General features: G+C 36.8%; 1 protein-coding gene across 1 annotated transcript; it reads left to right on the top strand.

Annotated features, from left to right (window-relative positions):
* Positions 1-2,250: 2,250 nt before the first annotated feature.
* LOC141658885 (cellulose synthase-like protein G3) lies at positions 2,251-22,319 on the top strand. The gene is made up of 5 exons (XM_074465638.1): positions 2,251-2,479; positions 2,910-3,035; positions 20,672-21,115; positions 21,208-21,555; positions 21,680-22,319. The coding sequence occupies exons 1-5, from the start codon at positions 2,333-2,335 to the stop codon at positions 22,232-22,234; spliced, it is 1,620 nt and encodes a 539-aa protein (XP_074321739.1). The 5' UTR covers positions 2,251-2,332; the 3' UTR covers positions 22,235-22,319.
* The last annotated feature ends 1,080 nt before the right edge of the window (positions 22,320-23,399 follow it).

Below are 23,399 nucleotides of genomic sequence, written 5' to 3'. Positions count from 1 at the left end.
CCAAATCATCTCCTCGCTATAAAATAACGCATACTATCCACCGTAAATTTAACTTGATTCCGTTTGAAGGTGTGTCTATAATGTGTCCAAATAAATACCATGGACACATGTCCGAGATGTGTACAAAGGCCTTGGACTCGTCGGACACGTGCCCAAATAAATGAATAACGTTAGACACGACTTTATAGGTGTTCGACATGTTTATGCGCGCGTGTCCCACGAGTATTGGTGTCCGAGATGGTGTTGGACACGGGACGACTGGTTAAGAGTGTCCATGCTACTTGGGTTAGTGGACACTAAGAGCAAGTCCAATGATGTAGTATAGGGACTCGCTTGCAATTTCTTAAAATTGCAAGTTAGTTGCTACACCATTGGAGAAGACCTTCTAAGATGGCTTGCCTCAAACAACTAGCTTTATTAAGCTAGTTGTTTAAATTGACCCATTATACAAAACAACCAATAGGAAAATTAGTTTCATAAATTAGGTTTGATTTATTGGAATTTATGATTCATGTCAAGCTAATATAAAAGTACCTAAACCATTAAAATAGTTTAATTCCTTAAAATGATTGTAACTTAGGATAAGATGTGGATTTGTTAAGCTGGAAGGTATCCACTTACCCTTGGATTTGCTCTAAATAAATTTATCGTGGGACCGTCTCAAAAAAGCAGCTGAAAATATATATGTTTTTATATTGGAATTGCACTTTTAGACTGTAAATATATATCAAGAAACGTAAGGCTGTTAGTAGGATCTACAACGAGTAAACACAATTATAAGGACCTAAAATATGCAAGAGTGTAGCTTTAAGGACCCTAAAGTTGATAGTGTAGCTAAAACGACCTCCACAAACATTTTTCGTTAACTTTCACGGTGTTTTGGATTGTTTCATTGACTTTTTGAAAATTGAAACTAATATGCGTAAAATACATGATATGCTTAAATAATTTTATTTGTCCAATTTACCCGTACCCTCATCGAGGACTCAAATATGAGCTGAGACCCGAATTTACCCGACCCGTATGTTTATTGTTGCAAATTGATTACTATCCATAAAAAACCTTGAAAATAGTTGCCCGGAAATGACCTGAATTCTAAATGACCTAACCCACCCAAATTCTTACAAACCTAAACCTTTTGTTAATTGTCGTGTCTTTAGTTTTAGACGGATATACTCGTCTTAAATTAGAATCCGTGAACGATATTTATTGAAAAAGACTTGTCTAGAAAGTAGACCTGACAAAATTGTCTCGACACGATCCGTAGGAATTGAGGACGCGAATCTGAGCTGAGACCCGAATGATGACCCGACCCAATATAACCCGAGCTGAATGTTTATTGTTGTGAATTGATAACTAATCCACAAATAATTTGATATAGTTGACCCGGAAATGATCCGAACTCAAAATGACCTAATCCAACCCGAAATTTACAAACCCGAACCCAAATTGATCGGTACGAAGCCAGCCTAATTAATCCGTTTACCAACTATATAGTAAAAAGAGATACGCAAGGACGAATTGTAATTAGTACGGAGTACTATTTTTGGAGACGATGGTAGAGGAAAACACAAATTGGACAAATAAAATTATTTAAGCATATCATGTATTGTACCTGTATTAGTTTTAATTTTCAAAGACAAAAAGTCAATGAAATAATACAAAACACCGTGAAAGTTAACGGAAAATGTTTGTGGAGGTCCTTATAGCTACACTATCAACTTTGGGGTCCTTAAAAGCTACACTCTTACATATTTTAGGTCCTTATAATTGTGTTTACTCGTTGTAGATCCTACTAACAGCCTTACGTTTCTTGATTATTGAATTCCCGTACCCCGTTGGATTCAAATCCTGGAATCTCGACTGTGTACGTGCCACAATAAATTTAAGTCAGCGACATTTTGACTACGACACATCATTCTCAAATATCGGAGTCATTTCTAATCTCTAGTACTCCCTCCCATCCGCATAAAAAGGATTCTGATTCTTTTTTAGACTATTCATTAGTCGTAGAGAATCTTTGATATTATTCTTAATCTATAAGACAAAATATAGTCATGTGAGATCTTGTTTGATTTATTGTCATGAACGCTTATAAGAATATCAAATTTTTATAATTTTTAATAATGCCAGAATTAAAGATATGCACGTTACAAAACGCATTGACAAGATGATAAAGAATCAGAAACCTTTGGCCCAGTGCGGATGGGAGGGAGTATTTGCCAATGTTACAGTGCCTTCGTTTATAACAATTCCTTCTATTCGGATTTAATTCATGAAGGGAACAAGCATCAATCATTGCCATTAATTATATCGTTGCTTGATTTCTTCGATGCAGAGTTTGTATGAAACTATGAAAGTTCGGGTTGAAAATGCGTTTGAAAGAGGGCAAGGTGAATTTGATGATGAGGATATGGGACACGTTTTTGGCGAATGGACCAACGATTTTTCTCCTCATAACCATCCCACTGTGATTCAGGTGGGAATTCTTTTTTAAATAGTTCTATTACGTATTCTGATCATTCTATTACGAAGTATTATATTCTCTTTTGTGAATATAAATAGTTTAGTTTTGAAACTTAATAAAAAAAGTGTGGAGTATTTGAGCTTTTCTAAAAAACTTTTTGGCTTTATGGTTAAGTTTATGTGCTTCTTTACATAAATATTGAATTCAAAAAATTATACGGAATAATAAAACTCACAACCAATACATATGAATTCAATTAAATTTTAGTTTTGAATTTTAATGTCAAAAAACTAAATATAACCTAAATATTTTTAAAAAAATTTGAAAAAAATACATAAAAAGTCAACTGGATTTTTTATACAAATATACAATACTCTTAATAAGTGTAATTATTTTTTCTTTTGCATACAATAATTGAAGGGTGCATATTTTGTTTATTAAGGTATTGCTAAGTAGTCAGAAGGACAAGGACACTGACAGTCAAGTAACCCCCAACTTGGTATACGTTTCCAGAGAGAAAAATAAGTCATATCCACATCGCTTTAAGGCTGGCGCACTCAATGCCCTGGTAAGCTATGCACTTTTTTCACTTATGTCTCTTTGAATTTGGCCTAGTGGGGAAAATGCACGCGGTGTCCTTGAACTTTGATGTTTTGCCCTAAATACCCATTTTTTTTTTATCCGAAAAACTTTAAGAGGCTATAACTCGTGTTTACGAGCTTAGAAAGTAACGATTTTTTTTCTCCAAATTGATTATCTTTTCGAGAATTACGACTTGAAAAAAAAAATTGTCGAGTTTGGAATTCGTGACCAAGAGATATGGTCACTCAAAATTTGTTCCGTAAAAAAAATCTTTGACATACAAAAACTCCTAGCCACGGGATCCAAATACGACAATATTTTTTTTCAAATCGTAGTTCTCGGAAAAATAATTGATTTGAAAAAAAAATCACTTTCTGAACTCGTAGACACGGGTTATAGCCTTTTGAGATTTTCCGGAACAAAAAATTGGGTATTTCGGGCAAAAATCGAAACTTTAAGGGCACCACGTGCATTTTCCCTACAATTAGTCTCAGTATAGACGGATATATCCGTCTATAGTAAAAGACGGTCAAATATGTTTAAAGTGGGGATATTTTTGAGTCCCACCATACGACTTGATGCTTGTTTTATGCTTAAAGTGGGTAAATATTTGACCCGTCTATAACTATAGACGAATATCTTTCGTCTATACGAGAATTTGTGATAGTTAAACTCCCTAGACAAAACCAAATAAATTACTCTCTCTCTCTTCTATTTTTATTGTCCTATTTTAACTGTCACATTTAAGAAAATGTAGTGAAATATCATAAATATCCTCTCCAGTTGTTAAAATAACTGGAGGGTCCAGTTCCTCACCTTATCGAATGACACCTGGATGTAAGCCCAAATAAAGGGCTGAGATGAATTAAAACTAAATGTGGGCCATTTGTGATCATTTGTCTCTACTCAGTCAATAGCTCCATCTTCCCCATCCTCACAATTCATGAACACCATTAACATTCAACCATCATCATCACCATCATACAACACCCATGAACACGACCAACGCCATTTATACCACCTTAAACTGACCTACTCTCCTCCTTAAACAAACAGCCCAAAAATATCAATACACCTTGGCACCCCACAAATACCCACCCCCGAGATCCACGCGAAATTCACCAGACCGTCATCCCTATCAGACCGTCGTCCTCCACCAATTGAGGATGATCAAATGAAATGTAGTAACATGCAAACAAACATGTATGGTGGTTCGATAATCGTTTTTGAGGATACTTGGTTTGATAATCACCGGCCAAACCGCCGGTATAAAAAATGTCGCTAAAAGTAAATAAGCTTGCCGTCGGAGTTAATTTAATTGGCCGATCAAGTTTTTATAATTAATAAAAGTAGAAAAGAGTGAGGGATGAGAGACGCATAGTAGGTGGAAGAAGCACAACCGTCCAATTATATCTTGTGCACGTGTCAGATGATTACAAGAGGAACTGGACCTCCAGTTATTTACAATAACTGGAGAGAATTCGGGCTCGTATAATAGATAGTTCGCTATTTCTACTCAATATATTTAGAAATAGGACAATTAATTTGGGATATAAATTGTACAAAAAGTGGACAATAAAAGTGAAATTGAGGGAGTAATTAATTTAATGAACAAATAAGATTGTTTACAGTTAAATCAGAAAGATTCATCTTAAAAATAGTAGATTTACTAGGTAGTATCTCGCGCTTCGCGCGGCTTGTTTTATAATTTTATTATTATAATTGATGAAAAATAATATAATTCATATATAAGTTCTAATATTTTTACTTATAAATAAAAATAATTTTTTTTTTTCAAATTAATTCTTTTATGTTTAACTTCTATGTTTTAAATTAAAATATATACAATTTTAATTAAACTATTTTAATTAAAACTAATAGGTGATAATTAATTATGCATGATCAACGTTTTATAAATAAATTTGTGACTGATCAAATATCATATTAATTAAAATAAAATTTATTCGAATAATGCAACAATCAACACTAAGTTCTCAAACAATTGGTCTCCCTTGTGACGGGTTACCATTTGTGACGAATATTTTGTGAGATAAAATGGTAACAAAATGGGTTAGTGGAGAAAGGGGACCACATGAATAGTGTTGCAGAAAGAGAAAAAGTGGGTACATTGTGAGATAAAATGGTATCCGTCTTCAGCTTGTGACGGATATGTCATGTCTTCAATGAGAATTTGCAGTTCTCAAATTATATCATTTCATGATACGTTATGTTTAAAATCAATTAAAATTGTTCAAAATCATGGGAATAGAATTTATGTAATTTTTAATTTTTTTTATGTACAAAGTGTATGTGATATTTATGTATCAAATATATAGGGTCTAAACTCAACTTATTCAAATGTTTTGACTGTGTCTTGCATGTGCTATGTGTCAAACATATCTGTAAGAAATTTGCACCTTTTATTCTTTTAAACAACTATATATAATGATGTTTAAGAGTTTACCTATAAATAAAATAGGTTGAACTTTCTCAAACATTGTTTTTTGAGGTTTAAATTCAAAGTATTTAAAAGATAACGTATTAAATATTTAACTAAAAGTAATATTTAATTAGTCATAATCAATATTTTATACTTGACGTATACATATTCAATTGAAGATATTAAAGAAAATTGTAAAGTGTTTTCTACTTTTTCATGTCATTTATAATACTATATTTCTTAATAATTATTATTTTTGTTTTTATTATTCAAACGCAATCGCGATCATTGTGTACATATATACTCGTACACATACTCATTATCACACTATAAACCTACCAAAATCTCGATCATATGTATTCAATTTCTCGAAATATATTTTTTTTCATTCCCACACTATAAAAATATATCTCTTAGTAGTTTTCTTTAAGTTCTTTTTTTAATAAATTATTCCAAATATATTTTTCTTAATGAATTTAATGGTCTAAGTTTTATAACTTTCTCAAATTGTTTTTTTACGTAAATGTAAAACAATGTGAGACACTCACTTTAATCATCTCTACATATCAAAATATTTCAATAAATGTAATGAAAATTATACTCATATGAAAGCATTTTTCAGAATGAACGTATTTTTTTACATTTTAATTTTTTATCAATTTTTTTTTTTTATAAATTTAAAATCAAATCACCGTAATTGTTATATGCAATTTTATAATAGATTTATTAAACTCTAATTAAATTTTGCTGAGATTTATGTAACATTTATTATATTTATATTTAATGTTTAACTGTAATTAATACTTATATTTAATGCTGGGTTGACACGTGGCGCATCCACAACGCTTCAACCCTTTTTTATATATATATATATATATATATATATATATATATATATATATATATATATATATATATATATATATATATATATATATATATATATATATATATATATATATATATATATGTGGACAAGGCCCTCGGGAACTGCGTCCGCGGGATCCACACCGGCATAATCGACTCGAGGTTCTTTCGAATCGAATTAAGACATATTAGAGTCGCCACCAAGTTTTTGGGAACTTGGAACCGTTCAAGTCAACTTTACACCTTTCATCGAAAAGCATAAAGCCCATCGACTACGAGTGATTAAAGATAAAGACTTGTACCCTATATCACTCGATTTGAATGACTCTCGTAATCCAATGGTATTTAGACGGATCCACAAACCATAGATCTTGAGTAAGGGGTGAGGGTACGTGTTGGGAAGCCCATAAGGACACCCAACCCCGCCCGTCAATAACGGCCTCTACTATGTCAAGTGTCGGATTTCAAACAAGGTCATAGCTACTACGATGTATGAAATGCAAACGTTGTTTTAACCCTATCATGTGACAACAATTTCTATGTCGTTTTAGATGCAACTAAACTAACTTTGTCAAAGTTGTAATTTAGCATGTGGGTTGATTGATCTAACGACATGTAAAGCAAACAAACAAGGCTTAGGGGGGAATGGGGGAGCCGTTGGGATCTACCTATTACAAACCAGGCATTTCATGCCGACACAACAACAAATTAAAGATACAACTCGATCTAAATACAAATGCTACATACGACGCAATACATGACAACACACACGGCCGTTTGGCCTAGAAAACCGTGCACATGAGGGGTGGCCCACGGCTCACATGACCCACGGCCTTGGGTCACTCCTCGTAATGCGTGCTCGCGCTTAATCTCATCGAATTAGACATAGGGCTACGCACCAAAGCATGCATTAGCATAAACCGGGCCATGTTGCTTTAGACAACATGCGGTTTACTACGCTTCTACAAACATTGGGGAACAACCGTCTAACCAAACAAGACTAAGGTTTTTAGAAATTATTTGACTCGATAAAAGAAAACAAACTTGAAAGATTACAACTCGATAAACCAACGATAAATTACAAACAATGAAACAACGAGAAAACAAACGGTATAAAAACAAAACGAGAAAGGTAAAGAAAACGGCCACCTCACGGCCCAAACCAACGGCCACCCTCACGGCCAAGACGAGGCCAACCTAGTTCCTAAGTTAAGTTCATTGGTTAGATCGAATGATTGCGAAAAGGGATAGGAAACAAGTTAGAAAACGAGTTAAAAACGATGTTGATTGATTGTCGCGCAAGGGTGCATTCTACACGGCCTAAAGGGTCTAATTAGGTCAAATTCGCTAATTAATTTAACTCATCGAGTGTCAATAAGAAGGTGCTAATCACGCACTCTTATACTAGCGAGAAATTAGGTGAAAGAGGGAGATGCATTCAATTATTTACATAATCGTCGATTAATTTTATAACTTACGTCGAAACCACCTATCGTGTCTAATTAGGTTATTAAATTAAATTAATGTTATCTAAATATGTCATAGGTTAACAATCAGAGATTAAACTAACATACAACGGGTCCTAGGGTATGTCGATTTGGCCGAAACAAAAGGGGGTCGAAAGCGAAGAACGAAGTTAGACAATTGTTTTATTTATGCCCTACCTTGAACACGAGGATATGTAAATGAGACGGGGTGTACGACCGACTGATGTAGCGGTTTCTTTTCCCATCTCAAGTCAACACGGGTGTTCATGGTGGTACTTTAACTCATACTCGGACTAACTAGTTTCATAGTTAATTTAAAACAATCGATAAACAAAACGAAAACAAACAAAAAAACAAACTATAAAAAGAGCATAAGAAAACGAAATAAAAAGAGGAAAGAGAAGGGGATTTGATGCACCCTCAACCTACATGTATCGTTGACACCGTCTTGGGTCGTAATCGATGGTAGATTTTATCTCGAGAGGCCGTCGTCGACGAAGAATAAAGCAAACACGCGTTTTGGAAACTTTCTGGACAGCGATTTTCAAACAGTGATATCTCCCTCGTTTCACGACGAAAATTCGATTTAAAAGATGTTTTGGAAACTAGAAAGAGAGGAGAACAAGGATCTTAAAGCAACCCTTGCTCGTTTTGAGTTATTGGGCACGAAAAACGAGCACAAACAGAACTGGACAGACAAGAACAAACCTCGAAAACAGAGTGTATAATGTGTACTCTCAAGGGCAATTTGGCTCGTAAATCTTTGTCTAATGTGTAGATGGATGTTATGTGGTTAATTAGGAACAAGAAAATCGAGTTTTGATGGAGGTTTGAGGGAGGAACGAATTGTTTTTCGAGGAAGACACACAAACAGTTTCAGTTTGTATGTCGGTTTTGTGGAGGGATTTTGAGAGGCAATTAGGGTTTGTTTCTGAGGTTTAAAGCTTGTGAGTGATGTTAGGACGTGGGGAGAACTTAGAGGAATGAATGTATGGTGAAGGGGTGGTATTTATAAGGAGTTAAAGTAGGTTAAAAGAGAGGGAGAGGCAATCGGGCTTCATCCCGTATGGCTGCTGTCCAGCCGTTTTTGTGAGGGTTTGAGGGGGGTTTTCTTGGTGATTAAGCTAGGATAATATGGGTAGGATACTAGGGTATGGGTTAGGGTTAATGGGTACGGGTCTTGGTAGTGTTTGGAGCGGGTTTGGGCTCGCGAATTGGCTGCCAAAACAGGGGGGCTCGGTTTATGCGGTCGCTTGTGAGGGGTTTGGGACGAGGATTTGGGCTGTGGTATGGGGGGTTCGAACAAGGGTGGATGGGTATTGGTCTAGGTGGGTTAGTGTACTCGATATTCGTGCCAATTCGCAAAGGAAACGGGCTCAAAAACCGAGCTAAAAACGAGCTCAAAAACACATGCTTAAAAAACGAGTTTTCTTCGCTTTTAAAATCGATTTTTCAAATCAATTAACAAATTAAAATAAATGACTTTTCAAATCAAATATACTCATAAAAATGATTTTTCAAATCAAATATTTATTTTATTTTCAATAAAATAAACTTGGGAAAATAAAATTCAAAATAAAATAAATTAAATTGAAATCACCTTAAAAGGCTTTAATTTAAATATCATTTAAATTAATAAAATGAACTCACTAAAAAAAACATTAATTTAAATATCATTTAAATTAATAAAATACTTCATCGACGACACCCATTCTACATCGTAAAACGAGCTCCAAATAATGACAATGACAACTAAAGAATACATGTGTCCTATCATCATCGGGTGTTTGTCGGGTTCTCTATAAATTCCAATATCGACGGATACGGGTATCTACAGAGCCCTCACTTTGACTGAGGCTTGGACAAGGCGAAAGTCAAAGTATACCCCAGGTCCCTTTCGACCTGAGGATTCTTCGGGTCGTTTATAGTCCATTAGACTTGCGTACATAAGCTCGCCAGCCATAAGAAGAGATCATACCTGAAACTTCGTTGGGGATTGATTCTTGCTTCTGTTGTGTCAAATTATCGTCATTGGTCGTCGACCCATAAATTGCATATATGGTGGATTGAGCCTTATCCTTAGGCGCCTACGTATCCGTTTCTGACGGAATCAAACCCGCGTCGTAGTTCGGCAACTGCTGACACATGCCCAAAGTTTATCATCTGCTGGCGTGTGTCCAAAATTCATCATCTGCTGACATTTGCCCAAAATTTATCATCTGCTGGCGCTTGTGCGAATGGGACGGGACTTTCCTAGGAGGTTGCCGCCGCTTTCATCATTTGCTTTCAGCTACGGAATTCTTCCATTTCATACTCTTGTATTGAATTGAAATCTTGGTGGATGTCATCCTTTTCATCTTGATAATGGTCTCTGAAGCCAACGGCTTCAGAGCCCTGATTTTCTGAATGGCTCTAAAGTCGAAGACTTTAGAGCCCCCAGTTGAAGCATATCCTGCTATATTTGAAACACAAAAACGCACTAGCAATAATCATCACATGAGCACATTTGGATCATCAATCCTAAAATTAGATCATTTGAAAGATTGGGTCATCGACCCGAAAATTGAATTTGAAAATTTTGAATGATTGGGCCATCGACCCGAAGTTTAAATTTGACATCACTTGGTATGTTGGGCCATCGACCCGAGGTCTGAAGTTGAAGTGTTTGAATGCTGGGTCGTCGACCTGAAATTGAATTTGAAAGATTGGGTCATCGACCCGAAATTTGAGCATGTTGAAAATTTTGAATAATTGGGCCATCGACCCAAATTTTGAATTTGAAACGAATTATTTGGATGTTGGGTCGTCGACCCAAAATTTGATTTTGAACTTTGAGATTTGAACCTTGACTTGAAATGTACCACTACTTGGATCATCTATCCATAATTCGCAAAAAGTTTTTTGAAATTTCGGAATTCTGAAATCTTTGGCATTTTGAAATTGAACCTTGACGGGTGAGCAGGAAATACGACTCAGACACTTTGTATGACCCGTAAACAAACGTGGGCGTAGCCCGCTACCGTAAAACAAAAAAGGAAAATAAAACCGTAAGTGTACACGGGTTTTAATTCAATTATTGACTTGTTGGGGGTAGAAATGTAAATTGGCCACTCTGGCGCCAAAAGATGGCAAATAGGAATCACAAGGCCATCGAACTTGGGACGGAGATATCGTATGGCATGGGCGTGCTCCCGGGGGCACATGGGAATCAAGATCACTTGACATTGACAAGGTGGATTAAACTCACGGAGCAACAACGTTGGCTTCGCCCAGACACTAAACACAGACTGATTTTATGAGAACACTTAGACATCACACATGACTTTTGTTGGGAACATTCTGCCACTCTTCTCTCGCCTCCTTTCTTTTCAGCGAGTATTCATCATTTCTTGCCACCGCCTTCTTTCTTTTCAGCGGGCTTTTACTATTTTTCTTCCACGCCTTCTTTCTTTTCAGCGGGTTTTTCATATTTTCTGTTCCCAACACAAACCCACATCTATGTGACTCAGCATCTTTGCCTAAACCATTAGATAAAGCTCATTCTGAGACTCGATACTATTCATCCGAACCTATATCCTCATCCTAGGCTACATCGAGTGCTAAGACTGACTCAAACAAAGGTGGCTTCATTTGGACTTGGTTAAGACCCGTAAGAAACCGACAAGATGACAACTTGGTTGATGAGTGGATTGAATCCCTTATTCTGAAGGACTGCCTACGTATTCGCGTGGAGCGAAATCAAATCCGACGTAGTTCGATCATGGTGCATAAACATGGCATTTTGATTGTGTGTACACACTCGAAGGTTTCACCTAAGGTATCATGTCGTATCCCATTCTAGCCTGTAAAGTACCGTTAAATCCCGTGTTTGGGGTTAGGTGTAAAAGGCTTGGATCTTTTGGGATGTGGAGCTTGGTAATAACAAGTTGGAATGGTTAACCATCATTCTGAAGGTTTGTTTTGTGGTGCTAAGGCCAAGGGCTATGGCTGCTGATGTGGTTGGAATGGGTGTCTCGGGTTTGATGAACCACGAGTGCAAATGGGTTGAAAAATGATGTGGGTTCAAATTTCCATGTCTGGACCCTAAAGGCTGGGTGTAACAACACAAGCGAAATGATTCTCAAAATTCCTGAGTATCCCCTTGTAACTGTCTCAGGAAGGACTTAGGGGTAAAGAGGTTACTACTTAAGCTTTTGGGCTTCGCCCATTGAACTTCAACTATGGGTACTTGACTTGACTTATGGCTTCCGTAACTTCGACATTCAACCAAAAAGCATTCCGCAATAACTTCAACATCTTTTTTTCTTTTTTCTTTTTTCTTTCATCTTTTTTCATTTTTCTTTTTTTTTTTCATTTTTTTCATTTTTCTCTTTGAAAATGATCTTCTATTCATTCTCTTAGTCATAAATGGATACACCTTGAAAACTGGGCTTCGCCAACTAATTTGGGTAGGAACTAACAATTCCTTGTTAGAACGGGTTGATATCTTCTCTCTTCGAGATGGGATGATTTTATGGGGAAAAGGCTTGCCTTCCGTCATCGATAGGGGAAACAAGGAGCTAGTTTGGGTTCGCCATAGAATCATCTAAAAGCTTGTCACAAACATTGGTTCAGATGGAGGTTTTCTACCGCCAGACATGGAATAGGTAAAGGAATCAAACACAGGATCCTAGTGTACCTTACATTTTGAAACGGGACATATTTATACCCCAGGGATGCCTTTGAGTGTGTTGTGCATTTTATCATGTTTCGGAATGATTGAGGATTGGAAACAAGACATATTTGTTAACGAACTGCAACTTTTATTGGAATGAGAAATGCTTAACAGACTCGAAGAAACGATTCCTAGGACACATCCTAGGTCATCGCGGAACAAACGACTCAAATTCAAGAAAAGAAAGTCCTAGACTCGACTCGACTAAGATAAGCAAACAGATCCCGACTCATAATGTTCAAATCTGGTCTTGACCTTTCTCTTATTCAGCTGTCAACTTAGATGCTCGACTCTTGTCCTTGATCCCTTTGATGGTCTGCCTCCATCCCGAGGTAGTCCTTTGAGGATCTACGCCAGTGATAAAGGTTGTTGAACCGAATTGTCTTTTATTAACTTCGTTAATGAGAGGAGTACATTCTAGAGCAAGACTCCCGACTTGAATTTCATTCTTCGGGTTTGGCAAGAATTCAAAGTAATCCACAAATACTTTCCCGATAAACACCCCTTTCAAGTGACATGGGCGGATAAGATGGGAATAATCGACATTGTCTTCGACAGAAACAAAGTTGGCGTGATCGCCAAATGGATTGGTGATGTTATTGGGTTTAACAGTTGGGATCGGGAGTGTTCCATTCTCGATCATGTCTTGGATTTCGTGCTTCAGTCGATAGCACCTTTCAGTATCATGGCCTTTCCCTTGATGAAAGGCACAGTAGGCATTTGGTTTGTACCATTTACCTTGTTGATCAGCGGGAGGGTCCGGAGTTGGACCAATAGGCTTCAGCTTTCCTTGGGCTATGAGCCTTTGGAGAGCGTATGTATAAGTGCATCCGATATCGGTGAATGTCCTCGGAGCTTGGCGCTGCGGTTTATTCGATTGCCCTTCTAAGAGATTGATGGCTTCATCAATATGGGTCGTTGCTGGGGCCTTAGCCTTAGATGACGAGGCCCCTTGGTACCCTTTTGGCTTTTCAGCCTCTGACCTTATGACATCATCTTCTACCTTTATCCCGATTCTTATCAATTCTTTGAAAGAGCCAAAATTCTGGTATTTCAGAGCATTCCGGTAAACAGGTCGTAGATTCTTTACGAACTTATCTACCATTTCAACTTCATCAGGTTTCTTAGCTAGTTTTACGCTTTCAGCGCGCCACCTTGCGAGGAATTCAGTAAAGCCCTCTTTTTCCTTCTGTGTCATCACTTCCAAAGTCCTTATGTTGGTTTGAATCTCAACATTGTCAGCATAGTGCTTACAGAACTCCACCGTAATATCTTCGAAAGTGGGGAAGTTCTTAAGGTCCAGATTGTAGAACCACGCCTTCGGGTGTTCATCCAGAGATTGAGCGAAAATTTCAGAGAGCATGTCAGCAGGTACTCCCTTCAGTGCTAAGTACCTCTTATAGGCCTTAACATGGTGGACTGGATCTTCTGTGCCCTTAAACTTTGGGATATCAGTGAGTACCATGTTCGTGGGCAACTTATCCTGAACTGGGGCATAGGCCCTAGCATTCTCATAGTGAATGTTCTTCCCCTGGGAGAGCTTCAAACGGTCTTCGATGAACTTGAACCGTTTCTCTAGATCAGTCAGTGGTGGAGGGGAATCTTCACCCAGCTTGGATTCGATTGCATCCATTCGGGTCATCATGAGGTTCACGGCCTCAGTAAGCTTGTTAACAGCATCTTCCATTGCTTGACGTCGGGTTTTTGGCGGCCTTTCTACAAGAAAACCCCGCACTGAGTCAATATTTAAAGTAAGAGCCCCTGCACACTTAAGGACACGACCCCAACTTGACTCAAACAAAGACTCGACTTGAGATTGATTAAACAAGGGTTCGACTCACGGTTTGATTTAGACATCGGTTCACTTTAGACTCGACAAAACGACATGACTCAAACTGTCATAACTCGATTCTAAACTGGACTTGGTGTGACTAAACCCGTGATTGGGCTAACATAGCCCATGGGTTCGTGTGAAACGTCCATAAGGGCCTAGCTTGGACGTTTTTTGTGGACTATCCTAGACCAAAAGGTCGACCAACATGACTCAAAGCCCAAGAGATGAGCTTGGGTGACCCAACAAGGTCGTGTTCTAGACTCTTGGGATGAAAAAAAACGTCTAGCCTAACACGGCCAGGACCCGGACACGACTCGACGCATTTCATGCTTGGTTGGGGTTCGAGAAACATTTTGGATCGGGTTTGGAAAAAAACGAAGGATTGATTTGAAAATGAGATTTGAAATGGACAAAGATGCCGCTATAAAAGCTCATTTTTGGGCCGAAAATTCTAGTCCTATTTGGGCAAAAGATTCCGCGTTTTTAAAACCATGCTAGTTTGAAAGTAAGTTGTTCAAAAGTTCGGTTTTGAAAAGGACATGGGAATTTTCGAAAAAAAGACTTGGGAAAACAAATTGCACATTGTCATTCTCATGTTATAAGGATGTATGCTCCTAGACATCTCTAAGTCTCGGCAAGTCTTCTACAAGAAGGTCTATGCCCTCCATCCTTTTGCGGTCTTATAGAGCAAGGTGTCTTAAGGTAAAGTACCTAGAAGATCGTCCCCACCATCAAGAACCACGCGAGGCGAAGTGGAAGCGAGCAAAGTGCAGCTTCCTGGCATAGTGGGACGTCGCCCCCCACGCATCACGAAGAAACGCTGGGACGGCCCGGGTAAGTCCTTAAGGGTTTATGCATGAATCGTTGCACTATGAGTAATGTTTTACTTTCCAACACTTTCTTTTCAAGTTTCACCTCGGAGGAAAAGACCCTAGAAACACAGTGTAACTAGTCCTCTTGTCCCCAGCGGAGTCGCCAAACTGTGGACAAGGCCCTCGGGAACTGCGTCCGAGGGATCCACACCCGGCATAATCGACTCGAGGTTCTTTCGAATCGAATTAAGACATATTAGAGTCGCCACCAAGTTTTTTGGGAACTTGGAACCGTTCAAGTCAACTTTACACCTTTCATCGAAAAGCATAAAGCCCATCGACTACGAGTGATTAAAGATAAAGACTTGTACCCTATATCACTCGATTTGAATGACTCTCGTAATCCAATGGTATTTAGACGGATCCACAAACCATAGATCTTGAGTAAGGGGTGAGGGTACGTGTTGGGAAGCCCATAAGGACACCCAACCCCGCCCGTCAATAACGGCCTCTACTATGTCAAGTGTCGGATTTCAAACAAGGTCATAGCTACTACGATGTATGAAATGCAAACGTTGTTTTAACCCTATCATGTGACAACAATTTCTATGTCGTTTTAGATGCAACTAAACTAACTTTGTCAAAGTTGTAATTTAGCATGTGGGTTGATTGATCTAACGACATGTAAAGCAAACAAACAAGGCTTAGGGGGGAATGGGGGAGCCGTTGGGATCTACCTATTACAAACCAGGCATTTCATGCCGACACAACAACAAATTAAAGATACAACTCGATCTAAATACAAATGCTACATACGACGCAATACATGACAACACACACGGCCGTTTGGCCTAGAAAACCGTGCACATGAGGGGTGGCCCACGGCTCACATGACCCACGGCCTTGGGTCACTCCTCGTAATGCGTGCTCGCGCTTAATCTCATCGAATTAGACATAGGGCTACGCACCAAAGCATGCATTAGCATAAACCGGGCCATGTTGCTTTAGACAACATGCGGTTTACTACGCTTCTACAAACATTGGGGAACAACCGTCTAACCAAACAAGACTAAGGTTTTTAGAAATTATTTGACTCGATAAAAGAAAACAAACTTGAAAGATTACAACTCGATAAACCAACGATAAATTACAAACAATGAAACAACGAGAAAACAAACGGTATAAAAACAAAACGAGAAAGGTAAAGAAAACGGCCACCTCACGGCCCAAACCAACGGCCACCCTCACGGCCAAGACGAGGCCAACCTAGTTCCTAAGTTAAGTTCATTGGTTAGATCGAATGATTGCGAAAAGGGATAGGAAACAAGTTAGAAAACGAGTTAAAAACGATGTTGATTGATTGTCGCGCAAGGGTGCATTCTACACGGCCTAAAGGGTCTAATTAGGTCAAATTCGCTAATTAATTTAACTCATCGAGTGTCAATAAGAAGGTGCTAATCACGCACTCTTATACTAGCGAGAAATTAGGTGAAAGAGGGAGATGCATTCAATTATTTACAGAATCGTCGATTGATTTTATAACTTACGTCGAAACCACCTATCGTGTCTAATTAGGTTATTAAATTAAATTAATGTTATCTAAATATGTCATAGGTTAACAATCAGAGATTAAACTAACATACAACGGGTCCTAGGGTATGTCGATTTGGCCGAAACAAAAGGGGGTCGAAAGCGAAGAACGAAGTTAGACAATTGTTTTATTTATGCCCTACCTTGAACACGAGGATATGTAAATGAGACGGGGGTGTACGACCGACTGATGTAGCGGTTTCTTTTCCCATCTCAAGTCAACGCGGGTGTTCATGGTGGTACTTTAACTCATACTCGGACTAACTAGTTTCATAGTTAATTTAAAACAATCGATAAACAAAACGAAAACAAACAAAAAAACAAACTATAAAAAGAGCATAAGAAAACGAAATAAAAAGAGGAAAGAGAAGGGGATTTGATGCACCCTCAACCTACATGTATCGTTGACACCGTCTTGGGTCGTAATCGATGGTAGATTTTATCTCGAGAGGCCGTCGTCGACGAAGAATAAAGCAAACACGCGTTTTGGAATCTTTCTGGACAGCGATTTTCAAACAGTGATATCTCCCTCGTTTCACGACGAAAATTCGATTTAAAAGATGTTTTGGAAACTAGAAAGAGAGGAGAACAAGGATCTTAAAGCAACCCTTGCTCGTTTTGAGTTATTGGGCACGAAAAACGAGCACAAACAGAACTGGACAGACAAGAACAAACCGCGAAAACAGAGTGTATAACACTCTGTTTTTCGAGGGATTTCGTGTACTCTCAAGGGCAATTTGGCTCGTAAATCTTTGTCTAATGTGTAGATGGATGTTATGTGGTTAATTAGGAACAAGAAAATCGAGTTTTGATGGAGGTTTGAGGGAGGAACGAATTGTTTTTCGAGGAAGACACACAAACAGTTTCAGTTTGTATGTCGGTTTTGTGGAGGGATTTTGAGAGGCAATTAGGGTTTGTTTCTGAGGTTTAAAGCTTGTGAGTGATGGTAGGACGTGGGGAGAACTTATAGGAATGAATGTATGGTGAAGGGGTGGTATTTATAAGGAGTTAAAGTAGGTTAAAAGAGAGGGAGAGGCAATCGGGCTTCATCCCATATGGCTGCTGTCCAGCCGTTTTTGTGAGGGTTTGAGGGGGGTTTTCTTGGTGATTAAGCTAGGATAATATGGGTAGGATACTAGGGTATGGGTTAGGGTTAATGGGTACGGGTCTTGGTAGTGTTTGGAGCGGGTTTGGGCTCGCGAATTGGCTGCCAAAACAGGGGGGGCTCGGTTTATGCGGGCTGCTTGTGAGGGGTTTGGGACGAGGATTTGGGCTGTGGTATGGGGGGTTCGAACAAGGGTGGATGGGTATTGGTCTAGGTGGGTTAGTGTACTCGATATTCGTGCCAATTCGCAAAGGAAACGGGCTCAAAAACCGAGCTAAAAACGAGCTCAAAAACACATGCTTAAAAAACGAGTTTTCTTCGCTTTTAAAATCGATTTTTCAAATCAATTAACAAATTAAAATAAATGACTTTTCAAATCAAATATACTCATAAAAATGATTTTTCAAATCAAATATTTATTTTATTTTCAATAAAATAAACTTGGGAAAATAAAATTCAAAATAAAATAAATTAAATTGAAATCACCTTAAAAGGCTTTAATTTAAATATCATTTAAATTAATAAAATGAACTCACTAAAAAAAACATTAATTTAAATATCATTTAAATTAATAAAATACTTCATCGACGACACCCATTCTACATCGTAAAACGAGCTCCAAATAATGACAATGACAACTAAAGAATACATGTGTCCTATCATCATCGGGTGTTTGTCGGGTTCTCTATAAATTCCAATATCGACGGATACGGGTATCTACAATATATATATATATATATATATATATATATATATATATATATATATATATATATATATATATATATATATATATATATATATATATATATATATATATATATATAAGATAAGATAAGATAAGATACCTGTAAAAACTGGGTAAAACAAATGAAATAATATTAATAGAATTGTAAGTGAGCTTACAATTACTTTCTTCTTTCCGTTTATTTATTTACCTATTTTATTTATATAGGTGTCATTCATTTTGTTTTGTACCTTTTTATTTTGGAAATATTTTGAAGAGTAATTTGACTATCCAAATAATCTATTGTTCATTTGTCACTCAATAACAACCTCCCTAAATGATACCTCCTATTTCCTTGGTATTTGTGCAAAATTTAAAGGTAAATAAATGACGAAATGGAGAAGTAGATGATTAGCTCCTATAATTAAAATTCCATAGAAAAAATCGAAGACAAATGTTAGTATACCCAAAATACTTGCCCAAATAAGTCAGCAAAATATAATGTTTTCTATTTACAAAAATGGGGCTAAGTAAATAATTCCCTTTATTATGAAAGATTTATAATTTATAGATGTTTCAATCTTGTAAATTAGGATAGTTAATAACTTAACCATTTTATAATTCACATGAAATAATTTTCCCGGTCTCTTTGAAGTGATCAAACAACTACCGAAACTTCTAAAATAAAAAGGGGAAACCATACAAAAACGGAGGGAATAAATGTCTAGGCCTTATAGCGAATTAAATTATTTTCTCTTATAATATTGAGATTTGAGTGATGAGGTATAAAAAGTCTATTTTCTAAATTATTCAAAAAAAAAATAATTAAGTTTCTATTACCATAAAAAAAACTTATCCAACTATATTTTATAATTTATGCTAAAAAAAATAATACTTAAATAGGGTTTAGTAATTAGTACAAATGTTATAGATGAACACGCTTTTTTTAAGACAAGGATAACCGTTTTATAATTTAAACGGGTCAATTATTACATGTAACATTCTAGCTATGTCGTTGAACTGGAACCAGTTATTTATGGTAATTTGTCAAGCTGTGTACTTGATCCACGAATCAATATGAGTCATTTCCAATGCAATTTTAGTTTCACTTATGCGATCCTGGAAACTTTCTTAGGAGGTCAACCAACTTAAGACTATACTCGATCCAACAAGCGTTTTTAACTATGGAGTTCTTATCATGGCTACCCAACAAGCACGCTTAATTGTCCAGTTTTTATTATTGAATTTTAGAAAAGAAAGCGATATTTATTGATATGAGTAGTATTTTTAATCTCTTTAAACACTAGTCATTTGGGTTAATGAATGAGACTTCTTTAATTAACATGTGGTGTTACGATCACTCCCACTTGAAAAACGCAACACCCTCATTGAGCCTTACAACAAAACCGCGAACCCAAAATTCACTCCCACTAGGTCTAATAAGTCACATAGTCAGAAGGTTGCTCTGATACCACTTGAAATTAGCATCCCAACCATGACTTTGGAATGGAACCAGTTACTCATGGTAGCTTGCCAAGTTGTTTACTTGGCCCACTGATCGACACCAGTCATTTCCATTGCATTTTGGTTTCACTAATGCGCATCATAGAAACCTTTTTAGGAGTCACCCATCCTAAGACTACGCCTTTCAATGGACGCTTAACTCTGGAGTTATTATCATAGGTTTCCATAAAATAAAGTACACTTTATTTTTAGATATAAGAGGTATTTTCAATCTCTTTAAGCACTAATTATTTGATTTAATAAATGGAACTTCTTCAATAAATGACAGATGTTATATTACCCCCTTATATAGATGAAGACATAATAATAATAATAATAATAATAATAATAATAATAATAATAATAATAATAATAATAATAATAATAATAATAATAATAATAATAATATGTAGGGAATTACAAAACTTTATCTCCTATACCTATAAAACGGATATATACCTTTATATTAATAAGGGAGATTATAAACTCACAAATACACTGTTTTTATCTTTGCTGTGTAATATTTCGTTTGTATCTTGAAAGGTTCGGGTGTCAGCAACGATGACTAACGCACCAATATTATTGACTTTGGACTGCGATACGTATTCTAATGATCCACAAACTCTTAAGAGGGCCATGTGTTACTTCATTGATCCAGTGGTACGACCCACATTGGCATACGTTCAATTCCCTCAGATTTTCCGGGGGCTTAACAGAGGCGACATTTATTATTCCGAGCAAAAACGTCAGTACCAAATACATCCCCCAGGAATGGATGGGTATCTAGGTCCAAAATACCTTGGAACTGGGTGTTTTTTCCAACGTCGAGCCCTTTTTGGACCTCCATCGAATCTTATTGAGCCAGAAATTGAAGAGCTTAGACCTCAACATTTGGTAAAGAATAAAATTACGTCACCACAAGTTTTACATTTGGCATACCGAGTAGCAGCTTGCGACTATGAAATCCAAACGCAATGGGGCTTAGAGGTTAGCTTTTAAGAAATTCATATAATAATTATCGTAAAAATTATTCATATCATGTTACTTTTGCAACATATGGCGTTTAATCTTAATTGCAGTTGGGCTTTCGTTACGGATCATTGGTTGAAGATTACTTTACGGGATACAGAATGCAATGTGAAGGTTGGAAGTCCATATTTTGCCACCCAGAAAGACCCGCCTTCTTTGGAGATTATCCAGTTACACTAATTGATGTATTAGGCCAATGCAAGAGGTGGTCCATCGGACTTCTTGATGTTCTTTGTTCTAAATACAATACCCTTACCTTTGGATTTCGGCGACTAGGCTTAGTTATGTGCCTTTCTTATACACATAATGCATTTTGGCCCATTCTCTCTATACCATTCACCTTTTATATCTTCATCCCTCAGCTTGCTCTCCTAAATGGAATTTCCATCTTTCCTAAGGTTAGTGAACCAAAATATCTATATATTAGCCCCGTTGGACATTATTATTAATAATGCTAATTAAATAAATGCTTTGTAAATTTTATCGAAATTAGTCTTCTCTCAAATTCATTTACTATGACAGGTATCAGAAGCATGGTTTTATTTGTACATTTTATTGTACATTGGGGCTAACGGAAAAGACCTCTTAGACTTTATACTAGAGAAAGGAACCTTTGAGAGGTGGTGGAACTCCCAAAGAATATGGAGGATGTGTGGAGTATCGTCTTTCTTATTTGCATGCATAGAATACATGTTGACCTCCTGTGGCTTGGCGGTTCGTGGTTTCGAACTAACAAGCAAAATTCAAGACGTTGAACAAAGCAAGAGGTACGATGAAGGCAACTTTGAATTTGGTGTCGCTTCACCGTTGTTTGTACCAATGACAATGGCTGCTTTGCTAAACTTGGCGTCATTCTTGTTCGGTTTAATACGAATATACACAAGAGGAATAGAAAGTATGGAAGGACTTTTGTTGCAGGTATTGCTTTCGGGTTTTGTGGTGCTAAATTGTTGGCCCCTTTACGAGGCCATGGTGTTTAGAAGTGACGTGGGAAGGATGCCATCTAAATTAAGTTTCATTTCATCATTTCTGGTGTGTATGCTTTGCGTGCTTGCTGGTGTTTTTTTCAATATCTAAAAACATGTAATGCTTTAATGCAAATTCTCATTTGTGACGGTCTCAAGTAACAACGACATAAATGTGGCCGTTTTTTTTTGGACAAAAAGAGACCATTTCATGATAAAAAACAGGTTGTCATACTCTATTTTTTTATCATATATTATAGTCACATTTTAGTATAAAATGGTCACTTTTCTTCCGGTTATAAGTTATGATTGTCACAACGGACACCAACTGATGCTTTAAATATATACGCCATAATTTGATCAGCTATGCTTCAGTAAGTTATTTGTGTGTTTGTATACTCATTATTACTAAAGAGAATCAGGCTCATGAAAAAATAACCAACAAAAGAGAAAATAGCATGCAAGCCTTTGAAGATGGACCGATCCATCCTTTCTTCCTGTCAACTGTTGATATTTTTCAATTTTATGAGAATTTGATAGAGAAATACCGATTGTCGTTAATACTAGAATTAAATATCAAATTAACAATTCATAGACCTAACTAGACTCTACTTACTCCTAACAATAAGGTAGTAAAATGGCAAGCTATGGTCGAACCCAAGGGAAGGACCTTTAACTAAAGACTCGAATTGCAAACTATTGACCAACAATCACTAACTAAGACTCCTCTTCACTAATTAAGACACTAATGATAATTTAGACTCAACAATTTAAACTAATCACAAACAATTAGTATTCACAATGTTCAACTTGTAAGAAACATAAATGGAGAAAGCATTTCGTTGGAAACAACATGAAAAAGAGTAAAAATGGAGACTTTCCTATTGAGACAATTCAACAAACAAGTAGTATGCAAGAATTATATATAAGGGAGTAACTTGGTGTAACATGGCCTAACAACTACTTCCTAAGCATAAAGATCCTCTCTTTTCTCCCCTCAACAATTACTCAACAACTTTCATAAGATGGTGATTACTTGCTCCTAAATTAGAGTAGTTAATCCTACTTATATGAGCACCCAATTGAAAACCACAAGAGGTTACATACAAGAGCATTAAGATCAATTCCAAACAAAAGAAGTCAAGATTAATCCTTTAGGAGGCTTAATCCAACTAACTCAAGGATCAACATGCAAATTCCACTCACAAAGATACAAACTTTAAACCAAATTCATAAAGATGCAAGCTTGCTACAAGGATTGCAACAGTAAGACAATT

This window comes from Silene latifolia, chromosome 6, assembly GCF_048544455.1.
Source record: "Silene latifolia isolate original U9 population chromosome 6, ASM4854445v1, whole genome shotgun sequence".
NCBI classification, from domain to species: Eukaryota; Viridiplantae; Streptophyta; class Magnoliopsida; order Caryophyllales; family Caryophyllaceae; genus Silene; species Silene latifolia.
The sequence above is the reverse complement of the archived record's forward strand: the minus strand, read 5'-3'. Positions and strand labels throughout refer to the sequence as shown.